This window comes from Aquarana catesbeiana, linkage group LG04, assembly GCF_042186555.1.
Source record: "Aquarana catesbeiana isolate 2022-GZ linkage group LG04, ASM4218655v1, whole genome shotgun sequence".
Taxonomy (NCBI): Eukaryota; Metazoa; Chordata; class Amphibia; order Anura; family Ranidae; genus Aquarana; species Aquarana catesbeiana.
This window is the reverse complement of record NC_133327.1, coordinates 200495100-200520283: the sequence shown is the minus strand read 5'-3', so window position 1 is coordinate 200520283 and position 25184 is coordinate 200495100. Positions and strand designations below refer to the sequence as shown.

The 25184-nt window shown below is 41.2% G+C and overlaps 1 protein-coding gene across 1 annotated transcript in view; it reads right to left on the bottom strand.

The window, feature by feature from the left end:
- The window catches only part of IQCJ (IQ motif containing J), a 189302-nt gene extending 164603 nt beyond the window's left edge, over nt 1–24699 (bottom strand). The window contains exon 1 of the mRNA XM_073628901.1: nt 24183–24699. Coding sequence (XP_073485002.1) covers nt 24183–24191 — 9 coding nt within the window. The 5' untranslated portion in view covers nt 24192–24699. The remainder of the gene's footprint in view (nt 1–24182) is intronic.
- Nucleotides 24700–25184: the final 485 nt, after the last annotated feature.

Below are 25184 nucleotides of genomic sequence, written 5' to 3'. Positions count from 1 at the left end.
CCACGTCCTATAAATTATTTGTATAGATAGAGGGAGGGACTATGGACTTTTTAGGCACAGTCACAAAAAATGAATTACAAAAATATTTATTGAAAAAACACATAAAAATACATTTGCATAAAAACCTCAAGAAATCTCGATACATAGATACTCGATGTGATTGCTGCTGTGCGAGGTCATACACTTACAGAGAGACTTGAATATGTGGACGTCACTCCATAGTAGAAGAGGATCCAAGAGAATGGCTGAACAGCAGACAGTAAGGTATTTCAACATAGAGGTGTGCTTTTTATACAAATGTATTTTTATATGTTTTTTCAATAAATATTTTTGTAATTAATTTTTTGTGACTGTGCCTAAAAAGTCCATAGTCCCTCCCTCTATCTATACAGAAGCAGACATTATTTTGGCTTGGGCAGACCTTCCCATTCTGGCTTGTCCATAGTGCATATCCAAAGAGTTGGCAGGCAGACTTCCTCAGCCATTAGTGCCTGGACCACAGGGGTATTCCTGGGACAGATGAGAAGTGCTGAACGCGGACGTCCTGGCTTTCAGGTTTAACAACAAGATTTATTTGTTACCAGGGCCAGAGATCCGTTCACAGCTGATGCACTGGCGACTTTGTATGATCAGTTCAGCCTGATCTATGCCTTTGCCCATCTGAAGCTTCTTCCTCACCTTCTCCACAGAAATCAGATGCAGAGCATTCTAGTTATCTTTATTGCACCAAATTGGCCAAGAAGACCATGATTCTTAGATATTGTCAAGCTCCTGACCGACTTTCCTTAGGCCCTCCATGATCATCCAGACATTCTGTCCCAGGGGCCAGTCTACCAACCTGCTGCTTGGTTGCTGGCTTTAACAGTTTTGCTGTTGAATCTCAGGTCCTGAGGGATCCTGTCATCCTGCACATCTCACAAAGTCTACCATCAGATTTATGCCGTGTACACATGACCGGTTTTGCCGTTGTAATAAACTCAGACGGTTTCTCTGACGGAACTCTGATGGAATTCCATTCAATCGGCCTTGCCTACACACGGTCAACCCAAAGTCCGATCAAAGTCCGACCGTCCAGAACGTGGTAATGTACAACACTTAAGACAGGGCTAGAAAAAGGAAGTTCAATAGCCAGTAGCCAATAGCTTCCGTCTCGTACTTGCTTCAGAGCATGCGTCTTTTTTGGTCTGTCGGACCAGCATACAGACGATCGTTCTTCCCGATAGGAATTGGGTCCGTCAGAAATATTTAAAACATGTTCCAATTCTAGGTCTGTCAGAATTTTCGAAAAAAAAAAAAAAAGGCCGATGAGGCCTACACATGATCTGTATATACAATGAAAAGCTTCCGTCTGACTTTTTCTGTCGAACATTCTGCTCGTGTGTACGCGGCTTTAGAAGGGATACTTTGCTTGGTGCAAGGCCAGGAAGTTCCATTAAAGGAATTACTCCATGGGACAAAACCTGTGCTTTCTCCAGTTGGGTTTGGCTCAGCATTGGGTACTATTGAGAGTCAAATGTTAGCTTTAGAAGTTACTTTTCAAGAGCCTCTTGCCTTTCCCTCATAGTGAAGGCTCTTTACAGGGCATTACACACATTTTTCTTCCTGAACATTTGCCAGCGACTCCATGGATTTTAAACTGCCCTTTAAACCTATTAGGGATAATCCTCTGTTCATAGTCACAAGGTTGACTTTTTTAGAACCATCACTTCTGCAAGGCAAGTTTCTGAGTTGACAGCCTTGATCTATAGAGAACATTTTCTCATGATTTACAAAGACAAGATTATTTTAAGAGATTTCTCTCTATTGTATGGATTTTCACTCCAGTATCGCTAAGTGGATTTGGCAACTCATCATCCAGGACTACGACTTTAAAGATAAGATTTGCCAAAATGCTTATATCTAAAGATGTAGATAGCTAGTTTTAAAGTGTGCTTAATGTTCATTATATGTTCATTATATGTTCATTATATTATTATTATATGTTCATTATATGTTCATTATATGTTCATTATATGTAAACACTTTAATGTGCATAGTCTGAGCACAGTTTCACTTTAAATAGAAACCAGTCAAAGAGCTTGAATACATCCTACTAGCTGCTTTGTTTAAAAAAATATGCTTGAAGCCTGTGAACTTTGCCAGAGAACCTTTACCGGTGCCTAATATAAGAGGATACCTGACCTACTGATAGTACGGGCATGCACTTGGTCAAACTGATTTTAAATATACACTGGTGTACAAAATGTAAGGCTATATAAGCATGACAGGCAATATGCAAGCAGCAAGCAGTGAACAACTAATATGTTTCACAGAATATTCACAGTACATGGAATAAATTTGGGTCTTTACATTTGTATGTAGATTTCCTGTAAAAACATGGATATTGAAAGCTTGTTTACACATTAGTCAGGTAGCACTGCCCTTTTGATTCTATAACATGCGTGCCAAAGTACAATTTGCTTTCCGTGAGAAACAAACTATTTGAGATGGTGTAAAGATGTAATAAAAGTTTGATGAATCTCCCATTGTGAGCAAGAGCAAATCTTTTTTGCTGCCGGGGCCTAAAACATATTGCTTTTCATGACAGCATGACCGCTATGAGGTTCAGCCGCATCAAAGTTTAATTACCATTTTCTCTTGCAGTCTGCAGCTGATATGCATCTCTGTCTCCCATCCCTGAACTGCCGCTGTGTAAAATATATTGATGTTTTATGAATAAATAGTAATGATAACAGTGAAAAAAACAACATAAAATATTAAGTTCATGGTGTTCTATGAGATCTTGTAGGATCATTATATTCTAACACTATTTACAAAGGAGATGCAATTCGAGTTTTACAAAAGGGATCTCTACTTCAGTGTCATAGTCATTTCCATGAAAGCAAAAGCATTTTTATGTTAACAGAATACAAAAAAGTATTTTAACTTGAGCTGAGTGTTGTTCTAGTAGGACAGTCAGACTGATATTCAGACTGACATTCAAAAAATTACTTATGTATTCCTAAGATTCATGTACGAGAATTTATGGCCAAACCCAGGGAGCTCTGACAGGTGCAAATGATGGCTGTCAATAAAAGGTCATGAACATTGTAATTACTGTGCATAATAGAACTTCACGGTAAAATAACAGCTTTTTGCTTCATCTTAAATTTTCTTTAAAGTCAACTTTTTTTTAGCTACTGTTGATTGTGGAAGTGTTCAAATTCCTATCTGGTCTGATCTGGAGGGATTTACCCTCTCTGTTGACCATTCAAGTGACCATTGTCACTGGAACAGAGAGTGAAGAAAAAAGACCACATTTCACATTGTTCACCACAACAATAAATAAGGGAGGGGGGGGGTCTTCCATTGGGGATACCTATTCCAATGGTAACTGTCTAAGAAGGGGTTTGTTTGCATCTTCAGACAGGAAGTTAAGGTGATTGTAAAGTCTCTTTTTTTCCCTATAAAAATAATAAGCATGTTATACTTACCTGCTCTGTTGCAGTGGATGTGCACAGAGCAGCCCAAATCCTCCTCTTCTTGGGTCCCTCTTCTGTACTCCTGGCCCCTCCCTCCTATTTAGTGCCCCCACAGCAAGCAGCTTGCTGTGGGAGCACCCAAGCCGAGTGGCAACTCCCTGTGTCCATTCAGACACGGAACCCCGCCCCGGCCCCGCCCCCTCTCTCCCCTGATTGTCTAGCTGACTTTGATTGACAGCGGGAGCCAATGGCTCTGAAGCTGTGTTTAAGCCTATCAGGAATATACACTCGTGGACATCGCTGGACAGAGAGGGACCTCAAGTAAGTGTTATGCCCCGTACACACGGTCGGATTTTCCGACCGTGTGTGGGCTCCATCGGACATTTTCCATTGGATTTTCCGACACACAAAGTTGGAGAGCAGGAGATAAAATTTTCCGACAACAAAATCCGTTGTCGGAAATTCCTATCGTGTGTACACAAATCCGACGGACAAAGTGCCACGCATGCTCAGAATAAATAAAGAGATGAAAGCTATTGGCCACTGCCCCGTTTATAGTCCCGACGTACGTGTTTTACGTCACCGCTTATAGAACGATCGGATTTTCCGACAACTTTGTGTGACCGTGTGTATGCAAGACAAGTTTGAGCCAACATCCGTCGGAAAAAATCCTAGGATTTTGTTGTCGGAATGTCCGAACAAAGTCCGACCGTGTGTACTGGGCATAAGGGGGGCTGCTGCACACAGAAGGCATTTTATCTTAATACATATAATGCATTAAGATAAAAAAACCTTCTGACTTTATAACCCTTTAAGGGAAATCTCCCCAAATGGGACAGAGAAAGCTGGTTCGAAGGTTATAAATCATTTCTTACTCTACCCAACATTCTAAAAAAGTTCTGGCCTTCCATATAGTTTGAAGCAGCCCCACTACAGAAGTATATGTCAATCTAAAATGCTAATTAACACTCTACTTAGTCTAACAAGTGCATTTGTAGTGATCTGACCCTAAATCTGTGCCTGGACTATACTGGACACCACAGCCCCTCTTGACCAATGAGGCTTTGGTTATATCTTTGGCTATGGCTGTCGTGGTGGGTTTGCTAAATATTAAAGGCTATCTCAGTATTCCCACCAATTAAAAAAAAAAAAAAAAGAGTGAATTGACCACTTGCCCTTTACTCAACATTCTTTGAGGTTTTTCAAGATACCACCATCATTTTTACAGTGGAAGTCCTTGGCAGGTATTTACATTAAACATAGACAGGAACAAACTCCGGGTATACAGAGTTTTTGTAACTGCTTGTATGGGGGGACCTAAACTCTTACATATACCCAGTGAAGTGACTAGCCTCAGGTGATATACAGAGATTAAACAAACCCTTCTACATAAGTTGTACTTGTTTGTCTGCAGCCATCTTGTCTCTACAGTCTTTCAAAGCACACATTTTACACAGCATCTCTCAGTAAGTAGGGGGGCAGGAATTTGAGGTCTCACACTGCAGAGCTCAGTGAGAAGAGTTCTGATTGGGGGTGAAGAGATACCCCCCTCCTTACAGTACACAGGGAACATGCACAACTGTGGCTGTCAATCCCCCAGTTATCTCTTGGAGTTGGGAAAATCTGTCAGAAGTGACTCATGTAGATAACAGAGGAATGAGGCAGCAGAGAGAAGAGAGAAATCACACTCAGTGCTTTGGAGAGTGAAAAGTACACAGAGTAGAGGGATGAGTTTTGTTCAAATGTCATTTCTGAAGTTTACAACCACTTTAATATTGAACAGTTTATGAACTTACCTGGTTGGATCATTACCGTTGGCATTATCACTGAAAATACAGATGGTTGCTAAATATAAGAGGAAATGCCCATTTAAGCTCCTCTGTAAGTCATGCATTTGAACACAGCACGGTTTTAGATCAGTTTTCTTATAAATAAGATAATGTAAACTGAAAGTCGAAGTAGACTCTCCCCAACCTGTATACAACAGGGAGGAGTGGGCATATCAGAAACAAGGACTATGATAAATCAAATGTGACTTCAGTAAGCAAACCTTATGTGGATTTTGCAGTAAATGTTAACAACCAATCAGAAATTGTTTTCCATCAGAATACGCTAAGCAGCAGTAAATTTAGATTTTTGTGGATTACACAATATAGCATGTTGTCGGTGTGAAAAAATATTTTACGGCTACATCTTTAACTTCCTTAGCGGTATTCCAGAGTGTGGCTCGGGGTGAATTTTCAGTACCAAAAGCGGGAACCCTGAGCCACACTCGGGATTGCATCACAGGATCCTGGCAAAGTTACTTACCTTGTCCCCTGGATCCTGCAATGTCTCCCCGCTGTGTCCGTGGGCTGTGGACTCTGCTCAATGTATTACTGTGCTGGGCTCCATTCCCTGCGAGCATCGCGAACGGACAGGGACGGAGCCCGGCGCCAAATTCAAAAAGTGAAAAACACATAACACAAACAGTACACTGTAATCTTACAGTAATGTAATCTGTATCAGATTATTTCACCTCCCTGTTGTCCCTAGTGGTTTGTCCAGTGCCCTGCATGCAGTTTTATATTATAAATACTGTTCTTTCTGCCTGGAAACTGGAGATTGTCCATAGCAACCAAAAAGTGTTCCTTTATGTCAAAAGTGGTTTTAGACCAGCTAAAAAACAGCGATAATAAAGAATCACCTGCAGAATTGAGCGATAGTGATTTGTGGGGAAATTTGTCATCAAACACTGAAAGTAATGACAGCGACAATTCTGCAACTGAGCAAATTTCAGTGTTTTTGATTTGATTACATTATTGAATACATTTTATTATTATTATATTATTATTTGTTATAATTGTTTATAGTTATTTATTATAACTTATGATTTATTGTTTAAAACTTCATCATACCCGGGATGTCTACTAGACTCTTGTTTGGACAGATTTAAGTGAGTTATTCCTAAGAATTACAGGCCTACAATATAAAACGCCAACTTTCCATGCGAAACGTACCGCTTTGAGCATCAAAAATCTGACATAATCATACCGCCAGGGAGGTTAAAGCAGCGTTTTTGTTCTCATCTTATACACATCAAACATGGAGAATGATTTCAGATATGTCAGAATTTCTTCAAAGTAGCCTTCACAGAACAACTGGAATGAGAAAACTAATCTCACCAGTAAGTTGGCTGTGCTCTTTGGTAATTAATTGCAATTTCAGCCAACATGTGAAACAAATCATAGAGCTACTAATACTATCCAGTAATATTAAAACTATCCAGTAAGCACAGCAACTGTGCTAAAATCAGAATGTGCACTCTGTTTACTTTAAAGCGGTAGTAAACCGCTGATTAAAAAAAAAAAAAAAAAACGAAAAAAAAATCCTGCAAGGCAATACTAGCACATTATGAGAAACTTACCTTAGAACGAAGCCCTCCAGCGCTGCCATGTCAGCGCTGAGACGCTTGACATCTTCACCCGGTCTTCCTTCCAAGTTCGTGGCCTCTGGCTACATAAGTGGCCGGGGCCACTGTTTTCGGCACAGACTCTGAAGGTCCGGCATTGTAAGCTGGACCTTTAGAGCACATGTGCTGATGAGGTCATTGGCTGCATGCACTCTGAATATCTCCTAAATGGTGCAAGAGATATTCACAGTACCTACAGGTAAGCCTTACTATAGGCTTGCCTGTAGGCAGGGCCGTCTTTAATACTGATTCGACCCTGGGCAAACATTTTCTTGGGCCCCCCCTCCATGCAATTTCACTCTCCACCTGACTGCATACCATGGACTGGGGAGGTGAGGGGACCCTTCAATAGACAGAAAACTCCTAGGGATCCTAGAACTCCTCTGATCAGTGGCAGTGCTGGGGGGAGGGGAGGGTGTGATTAATGGCAATGCTGATTTTTTTTTACCAACTACCAATATAAAAAGGAGTTTCAACACTGGCCACCAATGTAATAGGGATTTACATTGACCACGAATGTAATAGAAGCATTCATAGTAACCACCAATGTAAGGAGGGGGACCTTCACACAGGCCACTAGTGTAAATAAAAGGATTGTACACCAAGCCCCAATGTAATGAGAATATTTACAATGACCACCAATGTAAATGGGATTTACACTGACCACTGATGTAATAGAAGCATTCACAGTAACCACCAATGTAAGGAGGGATTTACACTGACCACCAATGTAAGGGGGACCTTCACACTGGCCACTAGTGTGAATGAAAGGATTCTACACCAAGCACCAATGTAATGAGAAGATTTACACTGACCACCAATGTAACAGACATTTAGCCTGCGTTCACATTTGTGTATTGGGAACGCATGCAAAATCGCTTTCCTGACACCACAGAAACGTGCTGCCCTTTAACAGATACACAGCAGTGCCATTAATTTTTAATGACACGCTCACACATCTGCTGACATGTGCTGTGCAACCATGTGATTTTGATAAAAGTGTTAGGGACTTTCTTCCGCATTTCTAAGTAATTGAAATAATTGGGCTGCCCTACATTTTTATCCACCCTGCATCCTAAAACCCCTGATAACCTCTGCACCCCAAACCTCCCCCATCCTCTCCACCCCTTTAACTATACCTGCCTCCTCTGCTCATCTTTGCACCCACCTTCCTTACTTCCATACATCCCCTCTTTGCTTACCTGTGCACCCAAACTGTAATTCCTTCTCTGCCTATCTCTGCTCACCATACACTACCCTCCCTCCACTAATTTGCTTACCTTTGCAGAATAGGCTGATGTTACGCTTTATGACCACAGTTGCAGGCATGACTTTCAAGAATGCCCATTTATCTCCCCAGTGGGCAGCATTCAGTATAGGTGATGGTGGATATGACCTCGGGGGGGCATGATATACATATGAATGCTGCCTCTTTTTACATATGAATGCCACCTGTCCACGGCTATTTGCATAGGCATGAAGCTGCTATTTACATATCGCTGACGGTTATTTACCTGTAAACACAGGGTCTCCAGGTGAGTCATCTGTACACAGCAATAGGGCAGAGTTGGGCAGCATTAGTAGCAGCATTTCACACTGAGATATTGGGACACAGCACGGGACTAAAACTTCAAGGGACAAGGGAATTTAAACCGGGATAGTTGGCAAGTATGAGGCAGCTGCTTTGGGCCCCATAACAATGGCAGGGCTCAGGGCAGCTGCCCCTTTTGTCCTGCCTTAAAGACAGCCCTGCCTGTAGGTACAAGTGGTTACATAGTTACATAGTTGGTGAGGTTAAAAAAAGACACAAGTCCATCAAATCCAACCTATGTGTGTGATTTTATGTCATGATTACATTGTATATGCCTGTATGTTGTGGTCGTTCAGGTGCTTATCTAATAGTTTTTTAAACTATCGATGCCCCCCCGCTGAGACCATCGCCTGTGGAAGGGAATTCAACATCCTTGCCGCTCTTACAGTAAAGAACCCTCTGCGCAGTTTGAGGTTAAACCGCTTTTCTTCTAATTTTAATGAGTGGCCACGTGTCTTAAACACGTTGAACTCACTTCCGCAGAAAAATTTATCCCTATTGTGGGGTCACCAGTATGGTATTTGTATATTGAAATCATATCCCCTCTCAATCGTCTATTCTCCAGAGAGAATAAGTTCAGTGCTCGCAATCTTTCATCATAACTAATATCCTCCAGTCCCATTATTAGCTTTGTTGCCCTTCTCTGTACTCGCTCCATTTCCAGTACATCCTTCCTGAGGACTGGTGCCCAGAACTGGACAGCATACTCTAGGTGCGGCCGGACCAGAGTCTTGTAGAGTGGGAGAATTATCACTTTATCTCTGGAGTTAATCCCCTTTTTAATGCATGTCAATATTCTGTTTGCTTTGTTAGCAGAAGCTTGGCATTGCATGCCAGTCTGTATATGCAGTATAGCATGCTTGTTATACTCACTGTGGAACTTAAGGGGTTAATCCTCTGCATTGTGTAGTAAAAGGCTGTTTTATCCTGTATGCACAGATCCCCCCCCCCCCCCCCCCTGCACTGTCTATCTGGGGAAGGCCAGCTAACACAGACAGGGTAGCCAACCTGCACATGCTCAGTTGTGTCTTTTATGCTGGATAGAACATTTACATTTACGGACGTCACCCGCTACCATCTTACAGCTGTTCGGACGCGAACAGTCTGTTTTTTACTTGCTACCGCCACTCATTGATTAACACTGTATCAGTGTATCTTTTAAGTGGATTACTTTTATTTCTTATTAAATAAATTGTTCTACGGTTGAATCATACGGACTGCTCTTAGATTTTGTTTCCTTCCTTTTTTCTTTGGGGACTGCTACTATTTATTGGAAGTCCACCTGCCTTATTGCCGCAGCTAAGAGGTATACGCTGGGAAGTATTGAGGATATCCAGAGCAACCGTATTGTGTCTATCCAGTGTCTCAGGAGTCTATGCCTGCATGACCTCCTGTAATTAAGAGGTCCAACCCATCTGTCCATCCGTCTTATTGCCGCAACTAAGAGGAATACGCTGGGAATTATTGAGGATATCCAGAGAAACCGTTTTGTGTCTATTCAGTGTCTTAGGAGTCTATGCCTGCATGACCTCCTGTAATTAAGAGGTCCAACCTATCTGGTAAGCATTCTATATGTGTGTAAGTGGAGAAGATCGCTGTTTCACCAAGAATTATCTTACCACAGGGGATCTTTGTTTCCTTGACCCATGGACTCTATTTAGTATTATTTGCGCTGCACTTATTTTGGTTTTAGTTTGATTTATGGGCTTAGTGATTACCCTTAGTGTTCAGCTTGCATTTATCCTTATATTAATTTGTTTGCACTGATTGTTCCTTAATTTGGTATATTCAGGAGTGTGCACTGCCTGGTTTGAACATGAAAGTTCCTGCCAAGGCCCACTCACTACAAACAGCACTATGCCAGTTGTGTCCAGAGTGCTAAGCCTAACACCCCATACACACTATACAACTTTTGTTGTCAGATTTACTTTAGATTTACCAAAACCATGTAGTGCAAGGGCCTGCCTGATTGCATACAAATTGAAACTCTTAAGGTTTGACCTCATATTATATGGTTTTGGTAAATCTGAAGGAAAAAATCTACAGAAAATTGTATAGTGTGTATCCAGCTTAAGGTAGAATCTTCTTGTGCCTGCAGTCATTCTCCTGTGTATCCAGAGAAGGTATTCTTCCTGCACCTACCCTGTGGAGCACCAGAGGGAGCTGTTGCCCTAAGAGAAATGCAATTAGCCATTAGTTCAGACTGCTAATCTATCGCTATTGAATGTCTCATAGACTGTGTGATAACCTAATGGCCTTTATGGTGATCTGCTACTTGGCAACCCCATTATTGCAATCCCCTAATTTTCTGTTGTATATTGAATTGTTGTGTTCTACGCATGTAGCAGGGGGCCTCCACTGCACCGGTGACATGGGGGAACCAAGACATATGTGTTGCATGCCCCACTACAGTAAAATTTGTAAAGGTGAATTATCACCCACAGGTGGCAAATTGTCAATCCATCCCTCTAAGTCTCACACCAGAAGGACCGCATCTCCTCTCCAAACAGTGATAAGGGTCTGTTCCTACAAGGGACATGCGGTGAGGTCAGTGGCTAGTGAGGCACTGGCTAGTATCAGAGCCAGATACACACAGGTTACATACACCGCGATCGTTAGAGTGAGAACAATAATTCTAGCACTAGACCTCCTCTGAAACTCTAAACATGTAACCTGCAATAAAATTTAAAGTGTCGCCTATGGAGAGTTTTAAGTACTGAAGTTTGGCGCCATTCCACAAGTTTGCGCAATTTTAAAGCATGATGTTAGGTGTCTATTTACTCAGCATAACATCATCTTTCAAAGTATACAAAAAATCGGGCTAACTTTAGTGTTTTTTTTTTTTTTTAATTCCTGAAACAGTTTCTACACAAAAAAATGCATTTGAAAAATTGCTGCGCAAATACCGTGTAACATACAAAGTTGAAATGACCACCATTTTATTCCCTAGGGTATCTGCTAAAACAATATATATAATGTTTGGGGGTTCTGAGTAATTTTCTAGCAAGAAAAGGGTGATTTTTATATGTAGGAGAGAAGTGTCATAATTGGCCTGGGTGGCAAGGGGTTTATTACATAAGTAAGTAATATATAAATAATTATTATATATTGTTTTCAGGGTAATTTACTATATTTTCAAAAACTGTACTCAAGCAGGTGGCTTAACAGACAAATTACTGAAGTTTGAAGTTAGAAATTCAAACCAGTAATTTCACAGTTAATAGATAAATATTAAATTATTATGTTATAATATATATAGCATAATAATATATTAATTAGCTTGAATATAACAGTTTTCAGCAGCTGCAGATTCTCATTCTCCCTCTTAACTGTGTGAGAAAAATATGGAATTATGGGGATACCTATCTAATACAGGTATTTTGCTTCCACTTCCGGGCATAGATACCCGAGCCACCCGCGGGTATCTACGCCACTTCCGGCGCCTTCTCCGTCCCCCCCCGCTTTCTTCTGGGAGACACACAGGTCCCAGAAGCCAGCAGGGACCAGTGGGATAGCGCAGCGTGAGTCACGGATGAGTAGTAGGGAACCAGTAAGTAAAGCCGCAAGGCTTCACTTCCTGATTCCCTTACCGAAGATGGTGGCGGCAGCCGAGGGATAGATTGGCTTTGGGTGCCGACACCGCGGGCGCCCTGGACAGGTAAGTGTCCTTGTTTTAAAAGTCAGCAGCTGCAGTATTTGTATCTGCTGACTTTAAAATAACAAAATCGGGGGACCTCTCCTTTAAGAGGGCTGGGCTGGAAGGGAGCCTCCACTGGAGCATTTTTTTTGACAGCTGGGGCCAATGGTGCTTTACCATTGGTCCAAGGCTCCAAGCTGTCCATTGAGCTCAGTGCTTCTGACAAAAAGTGAGAGGCACTGTGAGCTCATCCTCTCAGTCTGCTGCAAACAGAGTGTGCCAGCTTGTAACTGGCCGCTCTGTATGTAGCTTCTAAAAGGCTGCACAAGGAGCCATGTATCTCCGGAACCATAGGTCCTAAGAGCCCCAAATTTTGACCAGTGGTGGGGTAGGACTGGTCACCGAGCTACCACCCTCGAAGCTCAATCGTTTTTGGGGTTTTGTTTTTTTTATATTTAAATGGCAGGTGAGGCTCTGCCTCAACTTCCTCCCCTGCCTGCATGTCCCTGGTTCCTACATGTAGAGTACTACACAGTCATTTTGAGGCCAACAGTGTAAAACACTCGGTACCCTACGCCAGATCCTTAGTACGGCACATTTGCCCAACTCCAACCTGTAGGTATAGAGGGGGACACTACTCACATGCATGGGCTCACTACTTCCATGGTCCAGGCCCTGTCTCTAGGAAAGCTCCATATCGCAGTGGCACTGGAATAGGGATCCACCATTGATAAGGTCATATTTAGACAGGAACCAAACTACACTTCCAACTAAAACCTTCCATGACTGGCCACCACCATCCCCATCCTGTGCTGGCTACTCTTCCTTCTTTATGCTGATATTACACAAGCACTTGAATAACTTCTATTCATCTACACTTTGTTCCCCTTATTGTACACACCGTGATGGCACACACGTATTTATCTTCATAAGTGACCAGGCCGGACTTTGTAGAATAAACAACCCTATTTACTGAGTTCAGATTCCAAAATTGGTACACGGATGTTACATTGCTCTCACAGAGATATCATTTACACAGTAATTTCCAATATAACAAATTACTTGGCTGTGACCTTAACTTTGACTGTGGCAATGAATCTGGTTGCAACAATGTTTATGGCTGTAAAAATGTTGTGCGTACCTTTGGCTTAAACATTTCCCAAACACATTCCCAGACGCTAACGGTCCTGCACTTTCCCCACTCTGGGTCTCGTCACAGGCAAACTCCTTCCTCCACTAATGTAAATAGAAGGGGGTTGGGACTTTAAATGAAGCACCCAAAGGTGCCTCCATCTCGGTAATGAATAAAAAAAACACTCTGGGTTCACCATTTAGATATATTATTATTATTCACTACATACACTGTCATAATTATACACATATTTATTATTTTGTTCCCAGATATTCCTGTTTCATGAAACATAACCACCTTTTGTTATATGGAGACTTCAACTATATCTCACACGTTTTCACACTGCCCAATGTTGTGTCCTTAAATTATGCCGCCTCAGCTCCCGTGCCGGGGTTATGTCCTTGGCCAACCCTGCGCCCGCTGCCCCGCACTGCATTTACGGTCTAGGTGGGTGAGTGTGGCTGGTTTACTATTTTTATACCATACTAATTTTGATATGAACAATTTTTTTAGAGTATGATTTATTATATCTTTATATATACTCTTTAGGTATAGGTACTCTATTTTGTTAACTATATTCATTTGGTGGATACATATATACCATGTGGATGCATTTGCCAACATTGGGCTCATTGCCATTGATATTCATATGTCTACTATTTTGATCACATGTCGTTATGCTTGTACTCTTCTATACATCATGCTTAGGCCGTGTGCATGCTCCATGTACATGTATGAGATGAATTATGTGTTCTAAATATTCAATAAATATTCTATATTGTACAAACACCTCCACTATCCAGTTGCTTCATTTAAAGTCCCAAACTTCCTCCACTAATGATCATATCGCAGGATGTGTCTTATATTGCTATCCCCCAAACAAAAAGCCGGAGAACACTCCCCTTACAACAATTAACCCCACAGATACCAGGCATTAATTTACATATAAATGCAATGCCTAACTTAGCATCTGCCAACATGCATTTTTTTGCCACTTTGACTCTCTTAGCATAGTAATTTTCTACTCTGCATCTGTTCGGTAAAGTTCATGTTAAAGCCACACTCTGATTATTTGTCTGATCACAAATTCTGTGGTTCTTAAAGTCTCCTGGGAATTTTGCAGATTGCAACATCTTGTCATGTGACTCTATGCTTTGTAACCACCTTCTTAAAGTGTTACTAAACCCAGGACCCTGCATTCACTATATCTGGTCTCCCACATACAGGCAGTCCCCAAGGTATGAATGGGCTAGGGACTGTAGGTTTGTTCTTAAGTCGAACATGTTTGTAAGTCAGAACAGCATGGGCAGAACGGCAGATATGTCGTTTTCTGATGTTCCATCGAATGGGCCCGCCGTCGAAAAGGGTCCATCGAATGTGCCTGCTGTCGAAAAGGGTTTGTCGAATGTGCCCGCCATCGAAAAGGGTCCGTCGAATGTGCCCGCCGCCGAAAAGAGTCGCGTCGAATGTGCCAGCCGTCGAAAAGGGTCAGTCGAATGTGCCCGCCGTCAAAAAAGGGTCAGTCGAATGTGACCGCCGTCGAAAAGGTTCCGTCGAATGTGTCTGCCGTTGAAAAGGTTCAGCCGAATGTGCCCGCTGTCCAGTTTGTAAGTAGGAGTCGTTCGCAAGTTGGATGTTCATAACTCGGGGACTTCCTGTACACAGAACTTGGCAAAGCAATTATTTTACTAAATAACTGCTAAATACCTTTTGTTCACCAGCTATTAGAGCAGCCTTGTTACTTCTATCAGTGTCTGGTTAAAGCTTGTAGGAAGAGTTTTCATTCTACTCTGACAGTCCTATGAGGCTGCAGGATCCCTGACCCTTTGTCTGGACAGTGCTGATTGGCCCTGGTTTGATCACATGCACTCTCCCAAGGAAAAAAAAACTCTCTAGTAATACACACCACACTGAGCATGTGCGGCTTGCCCCCAAGGCTTGGTTCTATAAGGGGATGGTTTGGGGACAGTGGAAGAAGGGGAGGATCAGATAAGACAGGATCAAACAGCCTATTTACACAATTCAGAGGATTAACCCCTTAGGTTCCACAGTGAGTATAACAATCATGCTTTACTGCATATACAGACTGATTTACTGTTGTGGGTTTAGTAACACTTTTAGCCCCGCTATATATTGTCAAAGCTACAGTGCTTAGGGCAAATAAAACAGCTGTCATTTCTGTAAGCACGGATTGAGAGCCAATCAGAATATGGGAATATAACTAATCAGTGCAGCGCTAAATTAATAACTAAAACAATCAATGGATAAAAAGTCCATAAGCTCGTATGTAAAAAACACACATGTAGATAGAAAGGCACACAGACGTCAGCGGTGACAAAGAGTGCTTCATGCAAAAGTTTGAGGTGCTCCTTGGTCCGTGCTCACACCATTTGTTTAGCCAAACTGCTCACCTTGCATAATAGACCCCTGAGCTAACAGGAAGGTCATAAGAGCTTTCACCACCTCTGGTGGTAATGGTAAACTTGTAGATGGAAGCCGGGCACCTCTCGAACTCCGCAGATAGACCTTGTAACTCTCCCGTGACAACATATAATACAAAGAAAAAATCTAGTGCTCTCTGTATAACTTGCAAAAGGTATCATTTATTAAAAGACGGGTACTCACATAAATAGCACTTAGTCCAAGTGCTAGGATATAAAGCATAAAAAGACTGGTAACAGCAAAGCTGATAAGGTGGCTGTAGTGACATTCAAGGGAACTCCCGCACGCGTATCGTCCATAGGACTTCCTCAGCGGTAATGGAGTCCCACGATGCCACTGTGTTTTATATAAATAGCCCCTTATCACAATCATCTGTGTAATTAAAAAACGAGCGGTAAGCATCCAATCAGGACGCACCACTCAAAAATAGGAAGTGTACACCTGGTGTGGTTACCATAGTGATCCCTAACGCACATCATGTGGCGAGGGACATACATCATAATCCGACTATGTAATTGGATACCATTGGGTATCCATTCGTTTCTCCGTAACAAATCGGTCTTTAATCCCCCTAATCGTGACACTAAGTTTTTGGAAGTTTTCAAAAACATGGTGACTAGAGATCTCGATACACTCAAAATCCGGAAGGCACAAGACCCAATATATATCAAAAAGGGCATCGAGTCACTCCTAGAACGGAAGGATCTCGTAATACGCCCAGCGGACAAGGGGGGTGGCCTGGTTGTTCTAAGTAAAACCTATTATAACAACGAAATGGAGAACATGCTTAATGACTATAGCACCTATGTTTTACTCAGCAAAGACCCGATGTTTGAGTATAAAGAGGAGTTACATTTTCTTGTTGAAAGAGGCAAACATATTGGAGTCCTCAATATTAAAGAAGCTTCTTATCTAGATCCATTTTTTTGCCGTACCCCTATTATTTATTGTTTACCCAAATTACATAAAAATAGTACCAATCCACCTGGCCGCCCTATAGTCAATGGTATAGACTCAGTCTCTTCGAGACTGGGTCAATACATTGACTTTTTTTTTGCAACCCTTAGTTATGGGAACTCGTTCCTTTATTAAGGATACTAAACACATTATCCAAATTTTAGAAGCCCTCTCTTTTTCCTCTTCTTGTCTGCTAATAACAGCGGACGTCAGTTCCCTCTATACGATTATCAGTCATGAAGATGCATTAGCATCAGTTCGATGGGCTTTTGGAACATCGGATCTGACCAGAAGACATAAAAACTATATCTTAGATTGTTTAAAGTTTTGTTTATCCAAAAATTATTTTTGGTACAACAAACGTTTTTTTCTCCAAACCAGGGGAGTTGCGATGGGCGCCCGCTTCGACCCCAGTGTTGCCAATCTGTTCATGGCACACTGGGAGGAAGAGGTTATCTACAAGAACACACCCCCTGAACTCATATGTTACCAACGTTATATTGACGACATCATTATGGTGTGGGACGGAAGTAGATCGAACTTGGATGCCTTTATGCGGAAACTCGATGAGAACAATAGAAATATTGTTCTCTCCTGGAATATAGATAAAGTTCATGTCACCTTTTTGGATCTAGACATCTTTTTGAAAGACAATCAGTTGGAGTTAAAAAATCATTTTAAGCCCACGGACCGCAATGCGTACATATCCCTTGGGAGTTGTCACCATCTTCAATGGTTGTGTAACATTCCCAAGGGGCAATTTGTACGGATTAGGCGGAACTGTACGCATGAGCATCACTACCTTGAACAATCTGAGGTTTTATCTGCCCGTTTTGTCCAAAAGGGTTATAATAAAACCGATATTGAAAAACATATTGAGACTGTTCGAACTTTAGAGAGAAAGACATTGGTATCCAATGGACCTAGGGCCAAACTAGATGGTACGGGTAATATTAGAATTATCTTGGACTACAATGTTCAATATAAGAAATTTGAAAAAATAGTCCGTAAATATTGGCCCATTCTCAAACAGGATAAAACTTTGGGCCCTGTACTCCCGGAACACCCCCAGTTTGTTTATAAGAGGGCACCGTCCTTAAGAGATAAATTGGCCCCGGGGGTAATTGACCCACCACTCACTTGTGTAAACAGGATTTCGAACATTATGACAGGCTTCTATGCCTGTGGGCGATGCCCACCATGTAAACAAACCAAGGGCAATATTAAAAAACGTAAAGAGTTTATAGCTACAGCCACAAAAAAGGTTTATCAAATTAGGGATTTCATTACGTGTTCGACAACAGGAGTCGTTTATATCATGGAATGCGAATGTGGCCTACAATATGTGGGTAGAACATCTAGGTCCCTACATATTCGTATTGGTGAACATATCACCAATATTAAGAAAGGCCTGGATTCCCACAATGTCTCCAAACATTTTAAACTCTTCCATAAATGCAGTCCTGTTAAACTAAAGTTCTGGGGAGTTGAAAAAGTAACACCCCATTGGAAGGGCGGCAATTTTATAAGACAATTGAGCCGCCGAGAGTTTTTCTGGGTATATGAAACACATGTGGGAGTACCTACGGGGCTCGATGTCGAGTTTGATTTGAATTGTTTTATTTCTGACCGGTAGTTGTGTTTTTTTTTTTTTTTTTTTATGTGTTAAGTGTTGTTTAATGTAATTGGTGTCTGTTCTATTTGGGTGATTGTAAAAGGTGGCTGTAGTGACTAATTATTTTTAACAATACACTTTTTAATTTAGGATGTCCTTGATTTGACACCTGTTTAGGTATTTTGTATTTTTATTACTTCAGGGACTATTATTTTATTATATTTTAGTCTCCATCCGGCTACAACTTTGAGGTCTAATGTTCATTTATGATGCCGGTTTTTGGGTGACCATGGGTGACCACAGACCATGCAGACATTAATATTGACCTCTTAGTTGTAGGGAGTCTTAAGCCAGGCTGGTTTCCAGGGTGACCCCTTCTATATTGTAGGTTGGTTACCGGTATGTCTGGTTATGTTTTAAATCTATTTCGAATGACATTCGATTTGCATTAGTGACGTGGTGTGTGTCCAGCCCCCCTTTTTTGGTTGCTGTGACAACCACACACACTTGAGGCTGCATGTTTCCTCCGCCCCAGGAAGGCGGTATGCTGTGACGCTGACTGGCGTGTGACCGGCCGCTGTGCGGACGTGACGCCGGATCACCATGGTAATAGGTAAACATGTTTCAGTTTTGTTTATTTTTTCCGAGGTGGGAGGTACCCTCCGAGGCGGGCGGTCATGTGACCCGCCGTCGCGCCGTCGCGGCGTAGTGATCACTATGGAGCCACAGCCTATCAAACACCTCCCACGTCCGAGTGGTGCGCTCCGATTGGATGCTCACCGCTCGTTCTTTCCAATTACATAGTCGGATTATGATGTATGTCCCTCGCCACATGATGTGCGTTAGGGATCACTATGGTAACCACACCAGGTGTACACTTCCTACTTTTGAGTGGTGCGTCCTGATTGGATGCTTACCGCTTGTTTTTTAATTACACAGATGATTGTGATAAGGGGCTATTTATATAAAACACAGTGGCATCGTGGGACTCCATTACCGCTGAGGAAGTCCTATGGACGATACGTGTGCGGGAGTTCCCTTGAATGTCACTACAGCCACCTTATCAGCTTTGCTATTACCAGTCTTTTTACGCTTTATATCCTAGCACTTGGACTAAGTGCTATTTATGTGAGTACCCGTCTTTTAATAAATGATACCTTTTGCAAGTTATACAGAGAGCACTAGATTTTTTCTTTGTATTATATGTTGTCACGGGAGAGTTACAAGGTCTATCTGCGGAGTTCGAGAGGTGCCCGGCTTCCATCTACAAGTTTATCATTACCACCAGAGGTGGTGAAAGCTCTTATGACCTTCCTGTTAGCTCAGGGGTCTATTATGCAAGGTGAGCAGTTTGGCTAAACAAATGGTGTGAGCACGGACCAAGGAGCACCTCAAACTTTTGCATGAAGCACCCTTTGTCACCGCTGACGTCTGTGTGCCTTTCTATCTACATGTGTGTTTTTTACATACGAGCTTATGGACTTTTTATCCATTGATTGTTTTAGTTATTAATTTAGCGCTGCACTGATTAGTTATATTTAGTTTTAAAAGGGTTTATATATTTGCCTTTAGTGTTCAGCTGCTGGTAGTAGTCACTGAGTTTTGCGCTGACTGTTTGTTTTCGATTAGTTACAGAATATGGGAATGCCTGCAACAAAGTCCTAGTTTGGGGAGAGGGGGTGGGTTAGGTGCAGAATATGAATACCAGGGTTAAAATATAAATGTGTAAGCCAAAATGCTATATCCACAGATAAAATGTAAGCAGCAATATCCTTTTTTTTTTTTTTTTTCAAACTGAGCTTCGAAAGAGCAAGCTATTGTGAAAAATCAAATAGAAAGTCCGTACTGTATGTAAATGATCCTTATTATACAAAGTGCAAAAAACATAATCATTAACACGGAATTGTGCAGATTGGCAGAATGTCTTCCATTCACCAAACCCTCCACACTTGATTAGATCCATGAGGCGTCTTGTGAAACGTGTCATGACCTGTGGCATGTCTGCGGCTCTGCGCAATAATTCAAAATGCAAGACACACTCACGCTCTTTGTTTAAATATTCATAGTTTCAGGCATTGAGGTTTTCCACACTCATTTATTCATTTAATATTTACAGTAGAATGACAGCATTTTCAGGATGAATGTTGCTGCTTTGCCATTTCAGTACAGTCTGCACCTTTCAGGTCTTTACAACGATAAGGGTCAGCCAACAATATAGAACATTATTTGTGGGCGCACCGTGTGCTCCTCACCTTTACTAAAAGCATACGTGTTCAGCCATTATTTATTTAAGCAGTTCATGTCGAAAAAGCTGTAAAAGCAATTTACTTTATCTAAAATTTGCTATTTGTATACAGCTTTTTTTTTTCTGCTTTTTTTATACCCAAAGGCAAGTATAAAGGATAGTTAAATTATTGTAACCAATCAGATGATATCTTCATATCTAACTTGCACTGAAAAAATAGCCTAAACTTGATTGGTTGCAAATTACCAACTGCATGTCTTTTTTTATGTGTTACGTACAATCCAGTTGGAAACACACATCATAGGTCAAACCATCCAGGTATAGGAATATTTGCATCTTTACAGAAGGTAAATGGCTTGTCTGTATGGCAAAGAAAGAATACACATACAAGTAATGTTCAAAATAATCTACACATCATTTTGGTCTTCTGTGTATAAAACATTCAGGGTGACTTTGGCCATGCTTCCCCTCCAGCACACAATTAAATCTAATTCAAGCCTATCAAGCAACCTGCTGCCAGTGCTATTACCACCATTAACATGGAAACATAAACCTCATTAATTGTTTGTTTTGTACAAAAATCTGAGCTAAGGGGACAATTAATTAAAAATAACACTGTTGGGCTAATGGCACTCAACTGAAAAGCTTCCAAATGATGTCACTCTATTGGCGGTGATCTCTGTGTGTTACATCACAGCAGTGCAACTGCCAATCAGAAAGCAAAACATTAATGTAACAATATTTGTACAAATAGGCATAATTGTTATAGTTATCTTTTAAAAAGATATATGTACATATATCATATTAAAGTGGTTGTAAAGCCTTAAGGTTTTTCACCTTAATGCATTCTATGCATTAAGGTGAAAAACCTTCTGTTCTGCAGCAACCCCCCCCCCCTACTCCTTTTTCTTACCTGAGCCCGATCTGATCCAGCGATGTGCACGCAGCCGCTGTCTCTCTTCATTGGACAGATTGATAGCAGTACTGCTTTCAATCACATCCAGTGACACAGGAGCAGGGAGCAAGCCCGAGTCCCGCTGTCTGTGTCAATGGACACAGCAGCAGGACTCGGGAGCCAGCCCGCATGGGTGCCCCCGGTGGAAAATGGCTTTCCATGGGGGCACCCGATGAAGAGGAGGAGCATGGAGCACCGGCAGGGGATCCCAGAATAAGAGGATTGGGGTTGCTTTGTGCAAAAGCATTGCACAGAGCAGATAAGTATAACATGTTTGTTATTTTAATACCAAAAAAAAAGCTTTATTATAATAAAAGTCACTTGGTTAAACTTTATCGATTCTTTAGTTGATAAAAAATGTCAACAAAATAAAGGATTACAAATAGAATTTTTGGATCAGCAGGTAAAAATTCACAAAATATGCTCATGCGTGACCAGACGCCAACTGTATCAGTTCTATTGGCTGCAACTGGTGAAAGTGACATTGCAGTAGATTCAATTATCAACAGGAATATGACAAGAACATGGAGTAGCATTTGATTAAATTTGCAAGGCGATCACCCTCTCGAATGATGAGCTTAAACTCAAACATTTTTAAAACCGCTTTAAATCCATATAAGGCTTACAGTATTCTACTACAGCTTGAACTATAATTATTCTGAGAACAGGCTGTTAATTACTATTCCACAGAAGATGCAATCAAGCCCATGGTGTCAGTCACTCACAGCCTGCAAGTCAACATGATTAGATTGTTGTTAAATCCTGAACTGAAAGAGGTGTTTTACGTTCTGCAAAATGTAGCCGACATTTAACCATGAATGCTACAAAAGGTGCTTTAGCATGCCAAACATATACCTATACGCTTTCTAAAATAAGATTCTTGAATCAAATTAAAAACATAGAATAAATCCTGTGTATGGAAAAATCAAATAGATACCATTTTCTACAGCCCTATCTGGTTTCACAAGGTTACATGGTAACTATACAAATCATTTTGAACAGCTGTTTTGCTCTGTCAAAAATCACCTTTGATTGATTACAATGATATACCAAAAATGGGCTGAATGTAGCTGTGCACAGATCATTTAATTCAAATCCTGGACAAATGCCCACTGGCTCAAAAGGTCCTTATAATTAAGTTACCCTGTGTGAGCTTTCATTTACTCCTGTTACCCTGCCTAAAACCAACATTGAACTTTTTGTAAGCTAAGCATACATGGGTCAAGTTTTTTTTGATCATCCAGATGGCTGACAAAAAAAAACTGAATGGATTCCCCCATCCACCAAATCAAGGTGGATGGAGGAATCATCTGCGCTGTGTTATTGTATCTGACAACAGGACTATGCTAATGTATATTAATGGGTAGCACAGTAGCTTAGCAGTTATTACTTCTGCTTTGCATCACTAGGGTCATCAGAATCCCATCCATGACACTACCTGCATGGAGTTTGCATGTTCTCCCTCTGCCTGCATTTTTTTTTTTTTTTCTCAGTACTCCGGTTTCCTCCTACACTCAAAAGACATGCTGGTAAGTAAATTGGCTCCTGTCAAAATTGTCCCTAGTATGTATATGTATGACTGTGAGTTAGGGACCTTAGATTGTAAGCTCCTTGAGAGCAGGTACTGATGTGAATAAACAATATATGTATAAAGAGCTGCATAAAATTGTTGGTGCTGTATAAATACAAGTGATAAATAAATAATGCACTGATTAAACAAAAATGTTCCAATAAGCCTGTTTGTGAAAAGTCGATTGTTATATCGACTTCTCACAAAAAACGGGAACATTAGATGCTTCTAGGTTGTATCACTCATCACTCATTGAATTCTAATATCTTTTGTGGATTCCTGACTTGAGTTCCCAGGTAGCCTGCAGTGTTATTTAAGAGGCTATCACTCTTCCTACTGGATTTTTTTTTTACATAAAAATGCACTATGAGCAGTGGGACTCCTGTAAGTAAGCAGAAAAAGTGAGACTACATGTGTAGGTAGATTTTGTTGATGGAATCTATAAAAGACATAAGAAATCAGTGTGTGATTTAATTTATTTTTCATATCTAATAAAATACAGCAAGCAATATTTTACGAATGTCAGTTAAAGAAAAATAGTCATTCTATCAGGGGCCCTCTGCATTGGCAAAAATCAGAGTTCAGGTTAAAAAACCATCAGTTAAATATTTTCACACCTTCTCACTCGAAGCAACCAGGCATGAGACAAAGTGCCTGTACTTACGCCATGATTCACGGTCTACCTGGGACGCTCTAAACTCTAAATCCTAGCAGCTACATGCTGTACTGTGCTCTGAAGCAAATTAACAGCACGATACCTACATGGATTCTACCCTGAGCAACCCAGCTCTGTATTATGGATTTCCATGTTTGAAATCTGTGATAGATAATTTGTAAAAGTACATTCAGTTATTTCTCAGCTATGATGACAGATAGACCACCAGTGACATTTAATTCCATTATAAGACATTTACATCACAAGCAAAGTGATGCTTCCTCTAGGACTCCCCTTTAGAAATCCACCTATGTATTTTGTGCTGACAAGTAAAACAAGCGCCAGGGTTGTCCCAGCAGGCACACTGACATCTTTCATTCAATTAGTTACAAAGACAAGGCAAAACAACACACACAATACAAGCTAACAACACCAAACTGTCATGTTCAGGAATAGAAGATGAGATACTACCAGTCGCATGTTGAAATTCCAGGAGGACTCTCAGGGACACCAATCCTAGATGATGTTTTGGATGCAATTCTGCTGGACCACTGGACTGGATGTGACTGCTGCTGAGAAAGAGATGAAACAGAGATAGCAGTTCTTTGACTTGAGCACATTTAAGGCATCAAAGATCCCATGGACAGCCACACAAGACCTTCCCGACACCCTCCTCATTCAGCGCCGAGTACTGTGCTGCTGGAGAGAGTGCACTGATGTAAAGGAACCTGAATATTCACACTGCTCCTGCCAGTGGCTCTGCAGCTCTGAGCTCATGTTAACTCCATCACTGCCGTGTATCAACAATGCTTGGCTGCTGTTAGACCAACACTACTGTGATACATTTTTCTCTCTACAAAGAAATTAACAATAGATTGAGCTCTTGGCTATTTTTGATATTGATAATGAAATTGATACATTTATACAAAGAAATGCCTTTTAGCGGAAGTCAAGGATTAACCATTTCTCCACAAACCTCTCCCTCTCCATGTACAGTAGCAACAGCAAAGAAATGTGTAAATACCATGTTGGCAAGCAGATTGATTCTTAAAAGCCCAACTCCATCTCCTTCCAACACCCCCCACCTCTGCTCAGTTTCTTCCCCCCCACACCAACTGCTTTAGGTCCTCATCCTCCTCTCCTTTCTCTAGCTGTAGCCAGGTCGTGATTGCTACAGAAGACCCCCATGTAATCACATGGTGCCATTCTCTGCATCATGATCGCAGGATGTGGATAGAATGGCGCTAGGCCCACCAGATGTAAGCTGAATGAAGTTGGGTGCAAAGTCGGTCGCCATTGTTAACAAACATAAATGTACTACCATTTTATCTGATTGCTATTTTACAATGCAGAAAATATGTAATGCAAGCTGACCAATAGGTTAATGTTATTATAAATATCACTGATTATACCTAAGAAAAGGTTTACGGTTATTCTATTGTCCAGGATTTCTGAAATAATCGCTCCTTAAAA